The sequence below is a fragment of the Mchenga conophoros genome, linkage group LG10, assembly GCF_057382185.1.
Source record: "Mchenga conophoros isolate Kocher_MC1m ecotype Shallow Benthic linkage group LG10, M_conophoros_male_GT1.1, whole genome shotgun sequence".
NCBI lineage: Eukaryota > Metazoa > Chordata > Actinopteri > Cichliformes > Cichlidae > Mchenga > Mchenga conophoros.
In genome coordinates, this window is record NC_140535.1 from 30,182,703 (window position 1) to 30,206,322 (window position 23,620).

The following is a 23,620-nucleotide window of genomic DNA, read 5'->3' on the forward strand; positions in this document are numbered from 1 at the left end:
CCTCAGCGTGGATCATCGTCAGCGCAGAACAGATGACAAACATGTGACCTTCGGCCCCTCAGCCTGTTAAACGAATGCACGGCGTTCCTTTAGACCTGCTGCTTGGTTGACAGAGCGGCACGTGCTCGATGGTTTGTAAACAAGCTTCCTCCTACTGACGTGGTTACAGATTATCTCACAGTGTGCCGTTTTAGAAGAGTGGTGCTAAAGTTCACAGCCGCAACAAACTCCTCTGACCCTCACTCTCATGACACGAGAGATTATTTTATCTCAGCAGCGTTTACGATGGTGACGAGCAGCTTTATGTGGCTCTGAGCTTTAAGTGGACTTTCATGCTTTATTATGTAAGAGATACGAGGATCTGTGTGTCTGGCTGCTATTGATCCGGTGATCTTTTGGTCGGCAAGTGAATGCATAAACACAAACCAGACCACCAAATATTTGCAGCTGTGCAGTCTAATACTGGGGATCTTCAGAGAGCTCCCAAACTCTCTGATAAAGAACTTCTGAATTTTGGGAGAAGTTGTGAAGTATCTGTACGCTCATCTGTGCTGATTCAGAAGCCTTTCCTGTTTAAGAGAAAGTGACTTAAGCTGGAGATGGAATAATTAGTAATAATAATAACTATAATAATACATTTTATTTGAAGGCGCCTTTCAAAATCCCAAGGTCACCTCGCAAAAAAAGACAAAAGGAGCAATAGTCATAAAATACATAAAATAGTCAATAGTGTGACAGTCATGTGAAGGATCTGAACTGCTTTTATATTATGGGCCTATTAGAAGCGTCAACACAACAGATTTAACAAAGCTGTTTTTAAACCTTGGTCGTCTGCACTTTAGGACCAGAAACCTCCAGGTCGGGGCTTTTTTAATTTTCCCCAAAGTCAGCAGTAAAACCCACAGTGAGACAATTTATGTCACTGTGACCTACGTCTGTGGAAAAGGCATCCTGAAGAGCTGACCCTAACCCCTTTATATATTAATGTTTATTTAAGCTAAACAATAAAATGTCAGATGTAGCAAAAATGACAGAAATGAAAGCTCATATATGCAAATTTATATTTAATTTTTTAAAATTTCCACAAGGTTCGATAAACACTCCAGGGTTAGACTGCTTTATTATACATTGTGCTTTATTGCAGTTATTTAATGTTTTCAGGGAGTCTCTTCTTCCTTAATTCAGTTTTTAATTTTTTCTATGGTGGGCTCAGTATTTATTTATTATGTGTTTGTGAGGCAGGGAGGTCAAGGGCTTTTTGGTACATGTTCATGTCTTGTTGGCAGCTCAAACAACAAAGGGTGCAACTGCAACTCGTTTCTAGCCTGTTTTTATTTTCTTATGTATCATTTATGTATTTTAAGCGTTATAAGGGTCAGCTGTTTGTGCATGTTTTGCATTTGTAAAACGAGCACAGTCGACATCAGGCTTAAAACCCATTTTATTATGACAAATGTACAAGATCGGATTCATAAGAAATAACAGTAAAGTTAACCAAAAAAAATAAAATAAAATGTAGGGAGCGGACAAAACGTCACCAACCAGTCTACAAGGATCTATACACAGTGGACAGGGTGTCTTTCCTCCCAGATTCATCATGAGGTAAATAGGAAACTGTTAACACTTCAGTCATTGGCACCGACCTCCTCTTTCTCTTTATTAAGCTTTTATTTCTCTCCATCCCTATGCAGGTCTCGCTACGGGTTATTTCATAACCATGAGATACACATTTATACATTCTCCTTATCTCTGTGGAGAATATAAACAGGGTTACACACAGCACACAGACACTCCTTTGCTCCGTCTCGACCCACCAGGACACGCACCTCTGTTACGTCTGTAGAACCGGGTTTCTATATTCTGCCCAGCTAATCTAAAAGCTAAATATCGTGTATAGACGCCTATGCTGTGCAAGCAGCACGTATAGGTTTTTGTCTTGGAAGTCATTTTGGCCGTGGCCAGTATCAAAACGGTATGATAAATAGTGGTTTATCCTCTGAAGACCATGCTGAGACTAATTTACAAAATATTTTACAAACAGGCTTCACTCCCTCTCAGTCCTTGATTATTTTCCACGGCGACGTCCCGTTCTTCCCCCTCGAGCTTTAGCAAGTCAGCGCATGCTTACCCCGTATGCAGTTTCACTGCAAATTAACACGCCTACTTCACGAGTCCCTCAGCACAAATGCACCAGGTCAGGAGATCCTGAAAGCATGCCAGAGGGTTTTTTTTTTGAGATTTTCTTACAAAAACTGTTGTGCCAATATTACTTCCCTACAAAAGAAAACTATAAGAAACTCATGCAATCCCAAAGAATTGCTCGATATATTTTTCCATGGTTAAAAAAATGCCTCTAAATATATTACAGCAAAAACTACAGATATACACACAGACTGGTTCCAGCAGAGGTCAGTGAAGTCATTGGTTTGCCTTTTCCCCCCCCTGTTCCCCTGCAACCCGACACATCGCTTTAAAACAGTTTGGTTTTCATGATCCTGATCTGATCCGAACCTGAGCTCAGGATTATGGAAACGGCTCATGTCAGAGGAAACAGGAAGATCCAGGGGAGTGGAATAAGAGAGAAAACAGGCTTTCAGAGCCGAGTGTTGTTTATAACGAAGGAGTATTATGTCTACATTAAAAAATATATATATTCAAAGGATGTTTTTAAAAAGTCAAACCAGGGAGTTATTTTGCTTCAACTAGGTGATCTTTTTCTGGATATTTTAACCCCATTCTTTAATGTAAACCCTAACACTCCTTCATCCATTTAAAGATACTAAAAATCTAAAGACCTGCAGGCATCTCCACCCACAAAGAAAATAAGACACTTTACATTATTTCCTCAAAGAGACAACAACAAATAAATGTTTAGATATACAAAAAAAAAAAAATATAGATTTACTGAAACCATGAATCACATGAAAGCGATGAGAAGAGGCTAGTCTGGATCAGGAGGGAAGGAGAGTTTCACCTTTTGATTTGGTTTCTCCAAACAAACTATAACCTGAAAGTTCAACCTCTGATGCTGATGGCAGTGCGCGTGTAGTTAAAATAATTATATATGTATACAATATACAAAAGCTACTCTAACATTCAACGACAAAAAATTAGGTTCAAGGGGGGGGACGAACGAAGGTTGGTCACATATATACATTCACACCTTCATACGATGAAAAGGAGGGGGGTATATTTGACTGATTAACATTGACAAAAAAAAAAAAGGGGGGGGGTGGTTTAATAACAAAATACACACCGGATATGATCAGAAAGAACCAATAACTTATCAAATACATCCCTCACATGAAGCAGTAGCTCATGTTAGCGCAGCACAAAGCCTAAAAACCGAAAATCCACCTGTAGCTCCTCTAAAGCTCCACCTGCAACAAACGGGCCATAAAGGGTTAATTAGTGAGCTTGAAAGAGCTTTAAAAATGCCCACAGGTGGATTTGACTGAAAATATGTTTAGGAAATTAAACATACATTGTTTTAAAAGTATTAACGAACAAAAACCTCTAAATTAGTGCCGCACCACGACTGCCCCGGCTTTCGTCGATTGTAACGTTGGAAGCATGTTTGTTAACGTTAAAAAAAACATCTGGTGCTAAAAGCTGCTGTGAAAGGTCAGCGTGCCAGCTGGTTAATTAAAGCAGACTAACAAGCTAAACCCGCGTTCTTGTAGCTCATCGCGCCGTGTTTGTGCAGAGCTAAACGGCCGCGTCTATCATCTCATCTAACCCTGCCCGGTGAAGTGCGTTTCAATCAACATGATTGCATTTCTTTAAAAAGCCATAAAATGATAAACAGATGTCCAGAACTTGGTGCCAATTATGGAATGATTTGTTTTGTTTTTTTAAAAGTTATTCAGCTTTCAAACAGACTAACTTTTCCCCCAGTTTCAGAGCCAAAAGTGATCAAAACCAAAACTGAAAACAGGACAACGATGACGACAACCGGGGGGGGGGGGGGACGGTGCTTCGGCGGGTCAACTGGTTATTTCCAGACAAATGAGGAATGGTATGTTGGTGGACTTATTGGCTGCAGGATCCCATGGGGACAGCGTCACACTGGAGGTGTGGGGGTGGGGTCCAGGCTTCCAGGTGACATGAGAAAAACGGACATGGAGGAGGAGTTGTTGGCATGGGAGGGAATAATAAAGTTAAGCAATATAAAAATACAATACCACCAAAAAAAAAAAAACAAAAAAAAAAAAAACAAAGAAAAAGAAACCAAACAAACAGTACACCACTTTTGTTTTTACAATTGTTCATTATTGCAGACGTAGTCCACGAGGTCTGTGACTCCTAACAGGTCGTCTTCGTCATCGTCCTGTGCCGCAATGTCCTGCCCCACCAGCCCGTTTGGTGCTATGGCAGCAGCCGGTGTGGCACTGATGCTTTTGGGCGGCTCCAGATGTGGGATAATGCCTGGAGCGGTGATGGTAGCGATGGTGGCAGCGGGCCGGTTGATGATACCCTCGAGGCTCTTTATGGGGCTTTGCCCGTTGGCGGGCGGCAGCTCTACCAGGCCACAGTCCAATGCATTTGTTCCCTTTGACTCCTCCTCTGCTTTCTTCTCCTTCGGCTTCTCCTCCTGCTGCTCCTCGTCATCGTCGTCATCCGAGTCGATGCGGTTCACTCGTTTACGGATGGGTCGATCCTCCTCGGAAGATTCGTCCGAGTCCTCGTCGGAGTCGTCATCTTCCGACGCTCTCCTGCGTTTTAGCGCTAGGCGTCTGCGTCGCTGCCGGGAATCTTCCTCCGATGAGATTCTATTCGACCTCCAATCTCTCGAATCTTCCTCGGAGTCTCTGGAGAAACTCGCTGGGAAGAGAAAACAAGAGTCACATTTAGTCTTGCTGTCATCAATCATGTTCACGTCAACATTGCCTCATTTACGCGTTTTGTTTTTCAATCAGTTAAAACTCAGCAACTTAAAACTGATGCAAATAATGAAATAAGACTGTGTGTGTGTGTGTGTGTGTGTGTGTGTCAGTCAAACAGTCAGAATTTAAATAAAATCAATTGAGGAAGAGTTTGAAACAGCTTCATCTCTAAAAGACTGCATTAAACCAACACTTCTCTGCTGTCGCTGTCCATGGTGCTGAAAGTGAATGCACTTTGTCAGGGTTAAAAATGAAGTTTCTCACATGACATCAAGAGCTCATTGCTTGACAGTTGTCTGCCATCTCACAGGGTGAAATTGGATGCGAAGACTGTTTTGCACCGAAAAAAGCACCAACAATTGCTTTGGTTTCTAGGAGATTGCTGGGGTTGCCTGCAGTTTTTAAACACCTCACCCATAAAAGGTCATTCACCAAATCAACAATGAGGCCACATAGGAGTTTCAAATTGATACTATTAAAAAACTAAACTACCAAAAATCTTGGATGAGTTAAAATCTCAGAGAGGTCAGAGGTCAACTTAAAAAAAAGAAAAAGACTTTTTAAAATTGATACCATAGGTGTGGCTACAAGGAGACTGAGGTGTACTACTCCTGGTCACCAGTAAAAGCTCGCCTTCGCAGTAAAAGTTATGCAACTTTCTCAGTTTATGATTTGGGTCATACTTTTGAGTTTCACTACAGCTCAGAGAGCAGCTCCGTTTGTAAGTCCATCACCTCTACTAACAGTAAATGTGCAAGCATCCAAAGCAATTACACGGAAGTTTTCCCTCGTGAATGGCAGGTGTGCCGGATGGTCATGAACCAGTCTCTAAGCTGGTGTGATTTATGTGGTGACTCTGGTCTTAACTATTTTAAGATCAAAGAGATGTCATGGGTACAGGAGGAGTTAATAAAGCTTAGATACTGCAATCTGCTGAATATTATCAAAACTGGATGAAAAAGTTCTTTTTTAGAAAGACACCAAACTTTTGTATTTGTTTTAAAGGATTTGTTATTAATACAGACCCAATGAGTTTGAAAGTTTGATTTTTATTCTTACCTTTAACTGTAAGTCACAAAATATTTTAAGATAAATTAGTGGAAACCAAAGTTGCTCTCCACACTTTTAACTCATCTGATTAATCAATCACTCAAGTGTTTCTGACTGACCGTCGCTGTCGGAGCTTTCCTGCTGACGTCTGGGTTTCGTTTTGGCCTGGTTGGTTTCGGCCTGAGAGCCTTCAGACTCGGACGTCTCGCAGTAGTTAACCTGCTTCTTCTGGCTTCGCCTCGACCGCCGGCGGCTCATATCCAGATCACTGTCGCTGTACTCACTGGAGCCTTCGGTCACTGCACAGAAACGCACAAAAAACAACAAAGAAGCGGTTAAAAATCAGAGGATGACCTGCAGCAGGAATATTCTTAGAAACAAATTTTAAATGACATTGTGCTCAGACATTTAAACTGTAATTCTGACTTGCTTGTGTACCCAGACGCATCCCCTTTTTAACCTGCTCTGTTTCTGTAGTTCATCCTAAGGAGGCTCACCATCAAGAGCAGGGTTAATGCTGGGTCTCTTTCCTGCACCAGCACTTGTCTTTTCTCTTAACTTGTGTACTAGTTACTAGTTGAGCTTATCATTAGTCTTGTTTATAGTTTTACCGGGGGCTCCAACCTCAAATATTTGTGTTAGGTCTCTGCGAGTAATTTCTGGGTTTAAGTACTGTAATAGCAGCGTTTCAGAAGCGATCTAAGGTCTGAAGCTTCTGGTTATAAGCAAAGATGCTCTGTGGGGCAGACAACTCAACTACAACTTGCACCTTTTAACCTGTAGTCATCTCTTTATTTCAGGTTTTAGAGAATAAGTAAAAAGAGTATAACGTAAAACAGATATACCTATTTCATCCTCATCGTCATCATCCGTCTCGTCCTCCTCATCATCCGAGTACCCTCTCGGTCGCCGCCGCTTTCTGGAGCTCCGTCTGCATGTCAGCAGTCTGCTCCGCGAAGACTTTCGATGCCTACCGCTACCGTTGCTGCCAAAGTCGCTGTTGTTGGAGTCGGCCTCCGATTCAGCTTCCGTGTCGTTGTCCGTCACAACAAACTCTTCTTCTGAGCTGCATCCGAGCAAACAAGCGAACGCAGAGAGAGTTCAGCGTCTGGTGAACAAAACTGACAGATTTATGAGATTGGAAACCAAAAGTCAAACTGTACCTTTCACTGAGGCGAAACTCTTCCTCGCTCTCCTCCTCGTCCACGGTGCTGTCGCTGTCCAGGTCGTTGAGTCGCCGGCGTTTTTTCCTGCGCTGGCTGGCGCTGGGTCGCGGCGGCTGGCCGTTCTCCTTGCCCTCCTCGGCTTGTAGGATGGTAGAAATATCCTTCCCTCTGTGCCCTGTGATGTTGGCCATATCTTTACCCCGACCCGCTCCTGCAAAAACACCTCAGTTATATTAAAAACTTCACATCTTTCACATTTGAACCGCTTCTTGTGTAAATATGACAAGTTGCTACATTCTTCTGCATTACAAACAAGACGGATACAACATGTTAAATGAGCTTCAGATTTTGGGTTGATCTTCAGAGCCAGAAATATTTTCAGCAAAGTACACAGTACAGTTTCTTCTCCTCCTACCTCCACCCTCTGCTTCTTTGATGTCTTCTTCGATAGCCTCCTCGATGGCCTCGTCAAACTCATCAAATCTGCAAAGTTTACATCAACACAGACAAGAATATTTTTTGCTGCCTGGAGAATTTAAATGCGTCTCTGCCAATAATAACACAATCACCTGTCCAACTGCCGACTGACTCCAAGGGTGTTTCCACACCTGCAGCGTTTAGTCCGTTTAAATCAAACTGTGGTTTGGCAATCGCACTCAGGTGCTGACCAAAACAACCGCACGGAGAGTTTTTAGAGGGGGTGGGATTAATGCAGTTTCAAATGAAGTCAACACAATTGTTTATGGTGCAAACCTGATCCGACTGCGATCCGAACCAACTACTAGGTGCGACTAGGTGTACATTACAAGTTTGAGTTTAAAAAAAGAAAAGAAAAGAAAAATAAAAACTACTACAGAGCTGCAAAGGTCTTTACAGGCTAGCAACGAGCTTTGAAATGAACCTAAATTCTCCGTTTTCTTGAGTACCCCAGAACACAGCACCTTCCTGTTCCTGTTTACTTTTGTTGGTCCGGCCCAGACACTCCTGGCCAATAAGCAGACTGAACATTAACGTAGAATTTTCTCTGTGTGAAAACAAACCAAATCAAAGGAAAAAGCTAGAAGTTTACAAACTGATTTGGGCCAGAGTAAACCGACTATAGGTGTGAAAACACCCTAAATGGCTCACAGCAAAAGAGATGTGATAACATTTATCTCACACAGATGCACATTCAGCCCCCCCCATGTCGACCAGGGTCTGTTTTCAGTAAACAAAACCTTTTACGATTTTTTATTTTCTAGATACTGGAAATAATAGGTAATCTTTTTATGATTTATTTAGGGTAAAAAACAAACAAACAAAACAAACCCCCCCCAAAGAAAACATCTGGCAGGCAGATGTAACTCCCCACACTGTGGCAGATCGAGCTTATCCAACAAACCCAGGCCATCAACTGTTTGTGGAGTAGGCAAGATTTTCTTATGATGACTACGGCTCTATAGAAATTATATATTATCCGTGATTGGCTACTAGCTACAAACACTGATGTCATCAACATCAACTGATATGGACTGGTTGCCTGAACATGCAGCAAAATAGTATGTCTCGTACCTGTAGCTGATGGTTTTCTTCGCCCTCGTTGACCTCCGACCCCAGCTCTTACTCTTCTTTGTTTCTTTCTTCTCTTTGATAATGATCTCTGGTTTTTCCTCCTCGACCTCAACCTGGAAAGAGTTCAGCGTCACTTACATTCACAAACATCAGCAGCAGTCAATGTTTTTTTCTGTTTTTATTTAAGACCCCATGACCTCACTAAGTACTCACAGAGGGCGCGATGATGTTCTCGACACTGATTCCAACATAAATCAGACGCTCTTTCCTGGAGAAGAAAAACACAGTAAGATGATCACACAAAAAAGTTAATCCGAGTGTCCTGTTTGTCAAATAGTGCAAACTTGTAAAAGCTTTGCAGTGCTTAGTTAAAGAGCTGCAATTTCAGAGTAAAAGCTGGAATACACATCTACAGAAAGTGGACAGGATTTTCATAACACTACATAACACTGAGATCTTTTCCAGCACAGGAAATAAAATGGTTTTTGAGAGTACTGCACCTTCAAGGCAACACCATGGGTGTGCACTATTCTTGTGCACAGCTGTATAATACCACCAGGGGGCAGTGTCAAAAATGTACAGAGAAACATGCCTGTGGGATATTCTTGTTTTAGCTTCTAAATGTTAAAACCAATGAAAAATTTTACTCTGCAGCAGCTCTGTGACATTTTTGTGAATTGCTTTCCCTTTATGGTGAACTCTACTGCTGCTTACTTCCTGTCAAGCCCACTTATCAACCAACCAATCACCATTTGACTTACAAATGATTCCTGTCACGTTACGTCACTGTAGGTAAAAAGTAGGTTGCGTTCACAAAATCCTTCTTCCTCAACTGAACGGGAAACCACCGCAACAAGCTCCAAATGAAGCCAGGTGAAAAACTAACAGTTAACAGGTGCAGGCTTTTTTTTTTTTCTTGCTTTCTGGAAAGACCTGTTACACCACTGCTGAAGTCCAGAGAGATTTCAAATCAGAGAGTGGAAATAGAACAAAAATTGATTAAATTTTACTTTCAAATTGTATTGTATTTATATTTGTCCATCTCCACTCAATTCTGTGGGAAGATGCTGTTGCTACATCTGTGCCACAGCGGAAACGCAGACCGTCTAAAGGACTGTTTACCTTCCTTAAAAATATGTATGTAATGTGGAATGGTTCAAAGTCATACCCAAACTGGGAACCACTGGCTTCAAAGTAAAAAAACTGTTAAATTCAACAGCAGCTGAAACACAAACTGTCTCACCTCCTCTCAGCCCGCTCCTTCTTCTTCAAAGCAGCGTCGAGGTTTTGGAGCTGCTCTTCGAGTTTGTCGCAGAGCTGCTTCTACAGAGGGGGGCGAGTGATACATTTGAACTTTAGTTAATCCAGTAGCTCTCAAACTGCACTTCAGCGTCATGATATCAAACACCACACAAGTTTTAAAGCCATCATTAAGACTTCTTAAAAAAAACGTGAAAAACAGCATCAGTGGACTCTTGTTGCATTATTTTAATCTACATTAAAAACACATTTACTTGTGGTTTACGCTGTCTTTTTCCTCCCGGTCGTTGACGCCCCACAGATGTAGAAACACTGAGCTAACTATACATTTAATTTTGAGTGCACTGACTGGTACGTACATGCTGACAGGGTGGACAGAACCACTCTCCATCGGGGATGATCATGAGCGGAGGCCTCAGACAGGCTGTGTGGTAGCCGCTGTCACACGAATCGCACAGCAGGATCTGAGAAAGAGATACAGGCAGATCGTAACACAACAAAAGCATTTCTCTCAACAAAGAAAGAAGAGTGCAAAGTTAGCACAACCCATAGAATCAAACTACAGTAATGAGGAAATAAATCAGTGGCTGTTTTTTCCTGCTTGCCAAAAGTGACGATGCTACTTTATGTGAGATCACTGTCGGTTAGGAGGCGTTTTTCTGCTTCAGACTTTAACGAAGAACTCCCCAGCTGCCCTAGTTTCCTCTCATATTTGTACTGATATTAAATGTTGGGCTATATTTACATCTAACAAAAATAAATAAATAAAAAAAAAGCGTTGTTCTGCCTTCTCCCCACTAGGAGGAGCCTCAGGACTTGTTTCTTTTCCAACCTCACGGCTAAAAACTGCCCCCTGATTCAATAACACCCTTAAAGTCTCATTGTTAAAACCTTTCTGGATAATATTCCAGTCTCTCCTTGCTGTTATAATTTGAGTCTCTTTTCAATATAAATATATGCGGGTGAGATTTTACAGATGTTACCCACCAGCTCTGGGTGATTTGAAAGACCGCAGTGTTTGCAAGGGTCGTCATTGGGAGGTAGATCTTCGTCGGATGAGGTCGAGGAGTCCGAGCTTCGTCTTTCTCGGTTACGGTTCCGCCTCTTTCTTGTACGCTCAACCTTGTAGTCTTCATCGCTGTCGTCTTCCTCCTCGCTCTCGTCTTCTTCGCTGGACTCCTCGTCGCTGTTTTCGTCCTCGTCTTCCGAGTCTTTCTTTCTGCGGCGCGTCCGAGTGTTGGACCACCGAACCCTTCGCCTCTTTCTCGCCTAAAACAAGCAGTAATGAAAATGTTAACGGAGGAAAAATAGAGCTGTGCAATCTGGAAAATGACCAGTCTGTACATAAAAGATGGACAAAGCCATGGCTGCAGTACCTTAAGCCTCCATTCTTTCTGGTGGCCAGCAGAGGGCGACTCCACTGGCTGCAAAAAAAGGTTATTCCCAAGTTTAAGGACTGCAGGACCTTCATGGCCCACCAGGTAGAAACCACTACTACAGAAATCTACAGGAAAGACATTTCAAGTCTTAATATTTTTTCTTATGGTCATCAATTTAAATTCCCCAATAAAAGTCAAAAAGGCTGATGAAGCAGGTTACACCTTAGGGTGGGCTTAACTCCTGACTATCATGAGTGTCCCTCAGTTTCTCATTCACCTCTAAGTTTCAGATGTGGAATAATGTCACAGTGTCTATGTCCATCTTTTGTATACAGTGCATGGAATGAATGCATGGTCTTACCTTGGGTTTGGTTTGGCCTTCCTGATCCGTCTTTTTCTCTCTTGGCTTCTTCTTAACGACCTTCACCACCTCCTCTTCCTTGTCCTCCTCGTCTTCACACTTTTCCTTCTCACCCTTCTCCTCGTCGCGCTTCTGAGGCGCCTGCGACTTCTCCTGCTTCTTGTCCTGGATCTGTACTGCCTTTGGCGTCGGCCTAGAGATCCTCGGTGATCTTCGCAGGGATCTCCCCACGTTTGTGTCAGACTCCGAGTCCCCCTGTCGCTCCTCCCGCTGGAGCTCAACTTTCCTTCGGTTGACTGGGCGCTTGTTTTTCCGGCAGACATCCTCCTCCTGAACATCTGCTGGAGCTTCACTGCCATTCGCCACATCTTTTTTCGCTTGAGAGTCCACATCCTCGCTTTTGCCCTTACTCTCCTCAGTTTTTGAGAGTTCATCTGCTGTGGAGTCCTCTTTGCAGTTTGAAAGCTTTTCTTTATCAGTGTCCTTTTCACTTTCCCTGTCAGCATCCTTTTTATTATCTGATGATGGATGCTCTGCCTCGATTTTCTCAGAATCCTTCTCTTGTTCAGTCTCAGGTTTTTCATCTGAGGTATCCGTCTTCTCAACAGGGCTGGGCGTTTTATCCTGCCCTTCAGATGGCTGCTCTGCTGGCTTTTGTGCGACAGAGTTCATGTCAGCTTTGTCATCTTTTTGTGGTTTTGTCACATCGAGTTTTGCGCCCTGTGCCTCTGCAGCCACAGGCCCAGACACAGAGTCGCTTATCTTGGAAGCATCACGTACCGTACCATCTTCACAGTTGACAGTTTTCTTTATGTCTTCTGGTTTTTCTGTCTTTGTCTCACAGACTGTGGGAGCCATCTCTGCATCTTTGATGCCATCGTGCTTCTCTGCAGCTTTACATGAGTCTGACTTGTCGACCTTTTCGATAACAGGCTGGTCCACACTCTCCTTAGTGTTGGCTGTTTCCTCCGCTTTCTCACTTGTTTTTTTAGTGACAGACTTTGATTCCGAGGTTTCAGAGTCTACAGATTTCTCTGGTGTGTCTGCAGATTGTGTCTCTGTTGTCTTACAGCTTTCAGGCTTCTCTTCCAGAGCAAAGCTATCAGTTTTCTCTACATTACCCTCAGATGATCCAGTCTCTTTAGAGTCACTCGTATCTGTTTGCTTGTGCGTTATATTTTCGGGCGCCTCGGCTTCTTTAGTCTGACTCGACTCGGACGTGTCCATGTCTGTGCAGTCTAGCTTTTCCTCTGGTTGTTTTGAAACTTTTGATTCGGCTTCTTTGGATTCGACTTCATGATTTAAGTTTAGGTTCCCTGACTCATCAGCAGTTAATATTTTATGACTTTCCTTTAATGTTGTCTTGTTCACCTTACAAGACTCCTCTGTGTCTGCTGGTTTGGATTCTTTCATTTCTTCGTGCTCTTCGTGATTAGAGGATTTCTCTGCTGCATTATTTATCTCTTTAGATAAAGGTGTCGGTTCTGTCGGGGGCAGCGAAGACTCGCATGTTTCACTTTTTTCCGTTTCCTTTTCATCTTGAGTTTTCTTCTCCAAATCCACTTGGTGTGAGGTGACTCCCTGTGGCTCGTCCTTTTTAACCTCCTCGTTGGTGGCCGGAGCGTCGTTCTCTTTAATGTCGACAGATTTCTCCACAGCTTCTGTTACTCGCTCTGGTGACCCTTTTTCTGATTGGGTAACTTCACCATTAATATGATCATTTATACTCAACGCTTTCTTTGATTGGTCAGGAGTCGAGTTGTCTTTTGCAGCCTCCTTCAGATTAGAAAGAGATGGATTTTGCACTATAACGGCATTATTTTTATCAAAGTCTTCACTGAACTTCATTCCCCTTTTTTTCAAAGGGATCTTGGCCTGCTGGTCATTCTTCATGGCTTGCTGCATTTCCTCTGCACTGGACTTCTTCGGTTCCTCCCCTTTTTCCTCCTTTACTGATGTACACAACGTCTCAGAGGCCGGTGTTTGTTCACTTGAGTTAGATTTAGTGTCCACAACTTCCATCGGCTCTTCTTTGATGTTCTGGGCTTTTTTACTGACATTTTCTGAGTCGAGCTCTGCCTCCGCTTTACCTTCAATGACACCATTTAGTGCAGATTTTGCTTCTGAATTTTCAGATTTCGTGTTCTGTGTTACTTTTTCAATGCTCTCCGGCTTTGGAGAGACTGACTTGGTGGAGTCTTTGCTGTCTTCATCTGATGTATCTTCAGTCTTTCTGGTCTCACCTGTAACAAAATACAAAAAAAAAGGAGAACAAAAAGATTAAATGGCTATTAGGAGCTCTGATGTACTTAAATACTCAAAGTAAGTAGAATAATGTCGATTAATATGAGGTTTATTTTGACAGAGTTCATACACATTTTTCAGGGTCAAATTCAAGCACTTTTTAAAAAACTTTTAAGGTCCATTTTCAAGCTTTTCCAGCACATTACCTAAAAAAAGAATGCATGTTTCACTTTGCATCACCTCAGTAAGACCATGTAAATATTAAAACAAATCATCTTAAGTCGAGTTAAATGAACTTTCTTTCCCGTTTGTTAAAACAGAGAAAAATGCACCACACAAAATAAATACCAAAAAAGGGAAATTGTTGCTTTATATGCATATAGTGTAACTCAAAAAACACATTTCTCTTAAAAATTACAATGTGCAACGCGAACAAATCAACTTGTTAGAGATATTCATCTCCACTTGGGAAAAAAAACAACCACCCCACAAAACAAGAAAACTGCCCCAAACACCACAATAATACACAGCAAGGCTAAATTAAGTCTTCTCATCAGATATTGATGCTTCTTTCCTATATGACACAAAAATAGGAGACAGATGTTTGTTTGTTTGTAACTAGTTAAGCACCCACACCCCCAAAAATGGGGGCAAAAGGGAGGAGATTGTGTTTAATCGGTTATAACAAGACGTCAAAAATATAAGTCCTGACATAAGTAGTGTCTGCAGAAACCTCTGAATCTCAGCTAAAAGCTCGTGTAAACCATTTCTACAACCACCAAACAAAGCAAAGACACCAAACAGTTAAAAGAGCAGTTACGTCACCATGAATCTGTGGACAGGTAATATCCATATTTTGATTTATGATTTTCTGGAGTTAAATGTGAACCAAAGTATATTTTCAAAGGTGTTATATGCTTTAAAATACTTTTAAATAAATTAGGTGAGTGAAATAAAAAAAACAAAATTTTTCTATGTTTGAGTCACAGTAACTTATTTACACCTCTGATGACATCTCACAAGTGTTAGTTGTATTTTGATACCCAGACTGTTTACACAGAGTTTGTTATAGCAGAGAAATACTTCATTTATTTTGGTCATTTCATTTCCAAGCAGAAAGCTCAGAAAACTCCTGGGAGCCTAAGAGGTTAAAGTTAATTCCCAATAAAACTAACTGAGATGTTTGACTACATTGCTGTCTGTATTATTGTTAAAGTCCTAAATGATCATTTTAAAGTGTTTGTGCTAATAACATCATGTACAGTGAGACAGGCAGAAAGAACAGCACTGACTGGGAGAGGCTTTGAACAGATGACATACTCAGTTCAATTCAACATATAAGACTTTGCACAAAAAAAGCCTGGAGCCTATCCCAGCTACCACAGGCGAGAGGCAGGGTACACCCTGGACAGGCCAGTCTGTCGCAGGGCTAAATTATTTTACTGCGTTAAATCCTTGTGGAGTATAAGATTTCCTTGTTTACATTTATACTTGTCATCCAAGTTATGAAAACAAGAAAACTGCTTATGTCTAAACTAGCAAGATGCCAAACCCTGAGGTGCTCCCAGTTCATTCATTAGTGTTAGACAAGGTGCTCAGTACTGCTGTATGAGTGTGTGTGTGGCTGGATGAATAAGACTTGTAGTAAAAGCTTTGAGTGATTAATTAAAGTAAGTGCCAGTCTGTTTATCATTTACTATAAATAAAGCTTTACTCTGGTTGTGACACCTCTTTTCTGCCTCTACAGTCTGAAGCAATATTTCAAGCCATCACATCATTTGGAATTTCATTAAATTTCTTTATCATTGTGCACATGTGAAATGTATCAACATAGATAATCTAGTGTTAAAGACACAATGGTGTCAGTAGATTGCACATTAAAGTCAACAGAGTTTTGTTTTCTGACTTCTCCCATTTAAGCACATAATCCCAACTACGGTGGCCACTGTAGGACAAAGAACTCTGGCTTCAATTAATCTAAGTGCGAGTAGACTGGTGTCCTCATCCATTTACTCTGTGGGACGTAAAACTATGTGAAAATCCGATACAAGTCAAGTAGTCAGCAGAACTCACTTCTGACAGCGATACTGAGGCGAGTTGTTGAGATTATCCTGAACTTCTGTTGGTACGCGCTGCTGTTTTTGCCATTGTTAGCCTCGGTTAGCTGCTGTTAGCCACTGGATCTAACATTGCTGGAATCAGATACTTAGCAAATAAAGTGTAAGGTGCGGTTTATAGGACACTCCAGCCTGACATTAGCTGACATAACGTTAGCATTTAACCAGTTGCTGTTGTTGTTTAACCACCTCATTGTCAAACGACCAGAGACGGGAGGCTCACAGGTCTAATCTGCTGATAGCTGTGACAATATCAGGAATAAGCGAGCATGTTTTGTTTTAAAGCCCTGATTTCAGTTCAGGAGATGAGTTTGAGCTTTTACTCAGATGCTGGCCTCCTTCTCAGGTGATAATACATATCTATGCTTACGAGTTTTCTTCCTCTTCACCTTTGGTGTACTACGCATGTGGCCAGTCTCTAGTAACAAACATAAAACGTTAACAGCAAAACAGCCACTGTATTCAAGATGGCACGTCAAGATGGTGGCCTCCACAAACCATACTTTTAGTAGATTAATTCCAAATTTATATATTTATATAGATAATGATGATTATATAATTATATAGATAATAAGACACATCTATGAAGGAGAAAAGTATATACACCAGCATTAAATTAGAAACAAGTGCACATGGGCACCACGCCATCAAGCCTCTGTCAGTGCGCCCCAGGGTGGCTGTGGCTACAATGTAGCTTGCCATCACCAGTGTGTGAATGGATGGATGACTGAATGTGTAAAGCGCTTTGGGGTCCTTAGGGACTAGTAAAGCGCTAAACAAACAAACAAACAGGGGGGGGGGCTGCTAAGGGGGTATGAAAATTATGATCCAACTGGCACAAGAGAGGTCAACTGAAGTGTGATAATCACTGCTCTGAGCGTGCGCTATGCCATCAAAGATATTATTATTCAAATATTCAGGTGTAGGTTCCTAATGAAGTCTAAACATTTCTGCAACAATCTGAACTAAAAATGCAATCCAGAGAAAATTGTAACTGCTGGTTTTTATACTGAAAAACTCTTTTACCTTCAGGCTTCGTTTCCTGTTCTTTTTTCAACAGCGCAGGATCAATCTGCGTCTTCAGCAGAGCCACAACCTCGGCCAAATCGTTTCTATCTCTGCAAGGAGAGAGACGAACACACATTTAAAAACATAAAAACAAACAAACGTTTATTTCACACCTGCAGGACGTTTCTGTCCGTTTTACCTGACGATGCACTTCCACGATGACCCGTCCAAGTCATCCTGCTCCTCCACATAAACGCGCACGTTGTTGTCCTGGTCCAGTTGAAACCAGTACATCTGTCCGTCTTTGTCCCGGCCGATTGGCTGCAGGCGCATTTTATCTGGGTCCTCATCGTTGATGGCGGTTTTGAACTTGACGTTGTCGTCAAACTGACACTCACACAAATACTGCAGAAAAAAGAAAGGCCCAATAAAGGAAAGTTTATTCAAACACAAACAAAGTCAAACTACCTCATAGAGGCACAGAATTATATTTTTAAAAGATTTTAGAGCAGAAACTTGAATATTCGTGGTTCAGCTGAAGGTGCAAAACCTCAGCCTGTGTGAAAGGGAAAATACACCATTATTTAACATTTACATGGACTGAATCACTTAAGTTACGTTGACAGTTTGATACTGCGTCACTATGTATTAACCCAACCAGGTCTTATAAAGGCTACCACGCTTCTACTTCTGGGTCACTTCATTCGCTCAGGGACTTCTTACAGAAAGTTTGACTATGTGGCCACAGTCTGCATTCTGCCCCAACCAGAACCTTCAACAGGTGGAGAGCTGATGAAGCTACACTGGGAAGAACCAGTACTTCGACTCGAGCTAGACAAAAGGCAATCTTTTTTAGCTGCTTCCTCCCACCCCTGGTTTATTTTACAAAGCAACAAGTGGAGATTAAGTTAAAATACATGTTTGCCTACATCTTTAAATCTGACTTCTTGAGAACTTTGCTCTATTTGCAGCTGTCCCACTCGTCTATGTTTGGGTGATACCTGCAGCATGTACACAGGTGTGTAAAAGCGGGCCAGTGGAGGAGAAAATGTTCATTTATAATATCTAATAGGGGAGAGGAAACCGGACGGCCATCCTGACATCCACCAACAACAAAAAACTCACTTTAAGTATCCCCGTCTTGCACTCCACCGTCAACTCCTTGTATCCTTTTTGCTCGAGTTCCCACGCCCAGGTTGTGTTGAACTCCTGACATACCTGCAAGGGAAACAAGTAACACAACAAAGTGGCATTAAAATACATCACATGCTTAACCTTTATTTTCAGAAAAAAGTCAAACTGGAGACATTAGTAAATTAATAGAGGGTACACAGTTACTTCTTGAGTACAAAAAGTAAAAAATAAATAAGAGCCTCCGTTTAGATGACTTAAAGTGTCATGTTTCTGAGACAGTAGAAAAAAAAAAGATGATATTTCAGGCTCTCAAGTCTTAAATATAACAATGGTTACATTTTTTGGTCAGAGAAATAAACACAAAGCAAGAGTGAGAGGCTGAGGTTGGCCAGTCAAAACTGTTACTTCTATTCTGATTATTTAAAACATAAATTTTACATATAAACATTGCCGTAATGTGTGTCATGCCCATTTCTTTTATTTCACAGTGTTTTTGTGCTTATGTGTTTTTGCATGTTTGTGTTTAACTGTTCTTTATTGTTATAGCAAACAATAACAGAGGCGACCACCTTAGAGCATCACATGCTGGTTTACTGGGACCATTTGTCTCCTCTCCCTCATTTTTTCTAAATTGTTAACCGTCCCTGTACTTTTTTTTTTTTTTTTTTTTTTTTAAATCTACTAAAAAACATTATCTTAAAAGCAGACCCGGGCATTGTACATCCTGTGGGGCACATTCGGCCTTTTGGCTGTCCCTGACCAGCCAGTGTGAAATTAGGATTCAAAGATAAGTATCCATCAAAGAATGGCTTACTGTTTTTTGCAGTTTTGTGGGAAAGGACAACACATTTTTACTGCTTTGATTTTGAAGGTGACTGATCATTTATTTTTACATTCTCATGTGTGAGTAAGCAAATGCAGCATCACTGTAAATACACTCTAATAAAAGATTTTTTTAATCAACAACACTGACTTTTGAAGTCGGAGGTCAAGCTGTGAGTTTAGTCTGTGGACAGCAGACTGGTGGGTTTAAGGACTGCAGTTTCAATCACCATTATGAGACTAAACACCCAGAAATACAAGAAGTTTTCAGAAGAAGCATTTGAGAATGTGTCCAATCCAGCTGAACCATAACAAGACTGATTGAGGTGAGGACACTGCAGGAAATCTGGAACTCCAGTTTAAAAACAAAACAGACTATTGTGACTTTTTTCTCCTTGACTGTGGATGAGAGTTGTGCTGTCTGTCTACACAGGATCTTTCTATATGTGGTAAGCAACAGACTTAAGATCACAGAGGAACTGGCAGCAGTGCACTCAGTGAAAGGGACTGTGACTTCTTCACAGAGGTAAACGGTTGCTTGGAAGGGCTATGGCTGAAATGGGACAAACTGGCAGGTGTTCCAGCCAATGGCTGCTCAAATCTGACAGGAAAATGTTTGGCCTTCTGAAGTGGATGTAATATAACGAGAAATAAATGAAACCATAAATGAAACTGGTATCTTTGTAACTGGTAGACAGCAGGTGCCGAAAACTTTCTACACATAAGGAGACCTTCTCAAAAGATGTTGGTTCTCTTTGAATTTGCCTTCATATGTGAACAATCGTTCTCAGTAATGAAGTTTAATCCAGACACAGATGGTCTCTCAGTCACAGTCACCTGCCCACATTTACACCTCAGACACTGCACCTGACTTTAAAGCACTTGTTAAAGCCAAAAAAAAAAAAAAAAAAAAAAAAAAAAAAAAACACCAACAAAAAACAACAACTCAATTTTCTCTCAATTAACAAGAAGAAAACAAAACAAAAAAACTGAATACCTGCAGAAGATGTAATTGGAGCAAAAATAGCAACAGCACTTTGCATAATTTATAATATAACATATTTATAATTTTGCAAAAACATGCACATTTTGTTCTCAATTGTTGATTAAATTATGACTTTACTATGCCTGCTTCACATTTTCATTGTCTAACAGTGACATCTACATCTCACTAACATTGAGCACCTTATTGGTGTGGGCTCCACAACAGCCACAGTTTCTCCTGCGGCCCCTTGCAAAAATTACGAGCCCACCCTGCTACCCTGATGCTACCTGCTGACATCACCCCCTGAGTACCTTTTTCTACTCTGAGCGCAGGGATTACTGCCGTTTATTCATGCAAACAGCTTCGGCTCCTAGAGTGGTTACTGCAGGATGGGTCTCTCTGATAAAACAGACCTGTCCATCAGATTATTAAACTGGGTTTTATTTTCCAAATTTGTCAACCTAGTCCCAGTTTAGTAGATCCCAAAGTTGATATGCTGCAACGTTAAAGTTTTGTTTTTGTTTTTGTTTTTAAATAACCAGATGATCTCTATAAAACCAGACATCTGCTTAACCATGTGGGAAGTATTTTCTATTAAAAAGCACGTTTTTGGAAAGCTGTTTGTTTACAAAATAAATAAATAAATAAATAAATGTAAAAAAAATTTTAAAAAAAAGGCGGGGGGTTGGATGTCTGGCTAATCTTAATGGCCGTGAAAGTACAGAAAGAAAATGGTCTGAAAGAACATTTCAGCTTCCTGAAAGAAGCCCTTTTAGGTACTCTGGATGGAGTAGGAGCTGTCTGAATATGGCGCTATTTATTTTAAATGTTAAATAAATATTCTAGATTGTCCTGTGCCAAAACACTGTGGCGGTACTTCTTTTTCTTTTGTGCTGCGTGTCAACCGCTTACCTTGACGAGATACTTCTCCCATCTGTCTGCAGACACCGATTTGCCGATCTTCCTCAGCAACTTAACGTGAAGATCAACCAGCAGCTTTGGAACTGCGGAAACAATAAAACAGAGAAACCCGTTAGCGTCCGAAAGGCATTTTAGGTGTGATGCTACAACTGTTGAGGAGAGTGTAAAACAGCCGTAAAGCAAGTAACACTGTCAGGTAACAGCATCAGCTGCTGTGACTGGAGATGAAATTTATTGCATCGTGGGAAAAGCTGATCAAAAAAAAAACCAGAGTGCAGACAAAAACAGCCAGGCAACAATGTATGCAATGTCTATGTAACGCTATTGGGCTTTTCATGCTAAATATGGCCCTTTTGACAATTTCTAACATGTGAATGCAGAAGAAAAAACCCTGATTCTTGTATGTTTTTCTTACTGAACTTCTGCCCATTTTATTGATATTAACTTCATCTTTTCATCTTCGTTTACATTTTTTAAAAGCTCACATTTAATTAATTAAATACATTTTTTATTTTATAACATTATTTTGCAATGAAAGTGTTTCCCCTCTGTAATATTTACATCAAACCAAGTCTGAGAGATGCTCGCTCTGATTGATGCTCATGAAGAGTTTTAATTGACAACAAAAGAATCATTTATCAGAGCATCTGCAGCAAACCATCTAAACCAAAAACAAAGCAAAAAGCCTTTGACTTAACATAAAATGTAGGACGAAGTCAAAAATGCGCAGATAAATAGGATTAATATTTGACATACTTCATTTTCATCTCCTACTTTCTTTATAGGGGTCACCACAGGAGCCCAACTGCCTCCATCTCACCTAATCCTTAGCATCCTCACTAACCACACTGAACATCTGCACATCCTCCTTCACTGCATCAGTGAACCTTCTCTGTGGTCTTCCTGTTTAATTACTGCCTGGAAACTCCCTCTTCCACATCCTTCGTCAAGTATATCCACTATCCCTTCTGTGCACATATCCAAACCATCTCAGGTGTGCCTCTCCTCTGATGTACTCATTCCTAATCCTGCCCATCCTGCTCACTTTTCGCACCTTCAGCTTTGCTTCCTGTCTTTCTGTTAGTGCATAGATCATAGCACGTCTCACTACCGCCTTGTAAACATTCTCTTTCACTCTTGCTGCTATCCTTCGCTGTGCGGGAGTCAGTGTCAACACATTACAGAGCCTTATTTATCTTTGTTTTTCCCATAAAACAAGTTTATTCTTTACACATGCCCGCCTTTTTCTGTTTACCAACATGCACTGGAAGGCCTCTAGGAGAAATACAACACACTGTATCCTTATAACAACATATATTGTTCCCTCGATTTGAAAAAGTATATACTTTTTAAGTATATATATTTTTAAAAAGTCTAAATTTAATCAAATAAAAGCATTGAGCTTGAAACTGTCAATAATTAATGGGAATATCGAACGTAGAAAAAATGTGTCCGTGGTGTCCTTTTAAAACACACGAGGTGATGGCACATGCTAATTAATACACACTCAATCAGGAACACTTTCAGATGAGGACGCGCATGCGCTAATCGACGCAACGGGATAAGAAAAACAGTCAAGTCGACCACAATTAGCAGCGAGAGCGGAAGAAGAGAACAATTTCTTAATTACCGTGAAGTTCTTAAACACCGTTTTCTATGATGTGGTTATCGCTAAGAGTTTGGAAACAATAAAAGTCACAGTTAATTTAATTTCACATCAAAATCGCGCATATAGTTCCGCAGTAACCAGCAAAACTATTGCGTTTCTAAGGCTTTAAGTTATTTTATTTTGAAAGCGCCTACGCATTTGTCCTCTGTTTTTGTGTGGCTTGACGGTAGCTGCGCGAAGCACCACAAGGCAAAATATTTTAAGTGTAAATAAAGTGCACAAATCCGTGCTCGTTTCACACACTGACACCTTCGGAGACCACTTAATTGAATCCACGCCGCGCTGCGTGAGCTATCTCCACGTTCACCGCCTCGCGAGCACTGTCACGGCCGCATGTTTGTGTGCGTGTTGTGTTGTTTTACGTTACAACGGCAGATAAAGGCTGCTTGGAAAAAAATTAAGCCCAATTCAAAAGCTAAAAAAGTGACAGAAAACCTCGAATAATTCGGCCCGTTTGCAGCTGAATAACGATCAGAATGAGCACAGACGTGTTTTCTACCTCGAATGGCAGCTTCAGGGCGGAGTTAAGTTATATTTAAGTGAAGGAGAATGTTAAAAAACCAACACAATAACACACAGCCAGCTAACATTAGCTGCTACGTGCTAGCTCGCTACCATTATCATTAATGCAGCGGTGAAGTCTCTCCTCCTCCTCCTCCCCGTGAGCAGCGGGACCTTTTACTACCCTACCTGAGGATGTGTCCTGCAGATACCTCTCCAGCTGAGGAAAGGTGAGCTCCGGCAAGTCCAACAACGCTCCGTAGCGCTCAAGAAAAGAGCAAATCACAGCGTAATTTGGACACAAACCGGGGGAAGAACTCGCCGTTGCCGCCGAAGCAGCCATCTTTTCCACACCAGTGCAAGCCAGCCGGAATTAAATGCATGAGTTCCGAGTGTTACCAAAATAAGACACTGGGCTTGTAACCTGTCCTGAAAAGACAGCTTTTTCCGTCTGCATTAATATTTATTTATTTACAGTTGCACTTCCTCTGTGTCAAATCAGAAAAAAGTTGCTTGAATTGCATTGGCTATTTAACACATGTCATTTATGCAACAGAATCACGTAT

General features: G+C 41.2%; 1 protein-coding gene across 2 annotated transcripts; it reads right to left on the reverse strand.

Annotated features, from left to right (window-relative positions):
* Positions 1-1,423: 1,423 nt before the first annotated feature.
* On the reverse strand, positions 1,424-23,408 carry rsf1b.1 (remodeling and spacing factor 1b, tandem duplicate 1). 2 transcript variants are annotated; one of them, XM_085289774.1, is made up of 17 exons: positions 23,244-23,408; positions 20,876-20,967; positions 18,148-18,240; positions 17,222-17,427; positions 17,041-17,132; positions 11,654-13,896; positions 11,290-11,337; positions 10,901-11,182; positions 10,273-10,377; positions 9,897-9,976; positions 8,867-8,921; positions 8,654-8,766; positions 7,518-7,585; positions 7,100-7,313; positions 6,782-7,002; positions 6,056-6,235; positions 1,424-4,824 (listed from the first exon to the last, which is right to left on the reverse strand). In XM_085289774.1, the coding sequence occupies exons 1-17, from the start codon at positions 23,395-23,397 to the stop codon at positions 4,259-4,261; spliced, it is 4,812 nt and encodes a 1,603-aa protein (XP_085145900.1). In that variant the 5' UTR covers positions 23,398-23,408; the 3' UTR covers positions 1,424-4,258. The 2 variants fall into 2 exon arrangements, with proteins under 2 accessions (XP_085145900.1, XP_085145899.1); XM_085289773.1 differs by lacking the exon at positions 11,290-11,337.
* Positions 23,409-23,620: the final 212 nt, after the last annotated feature.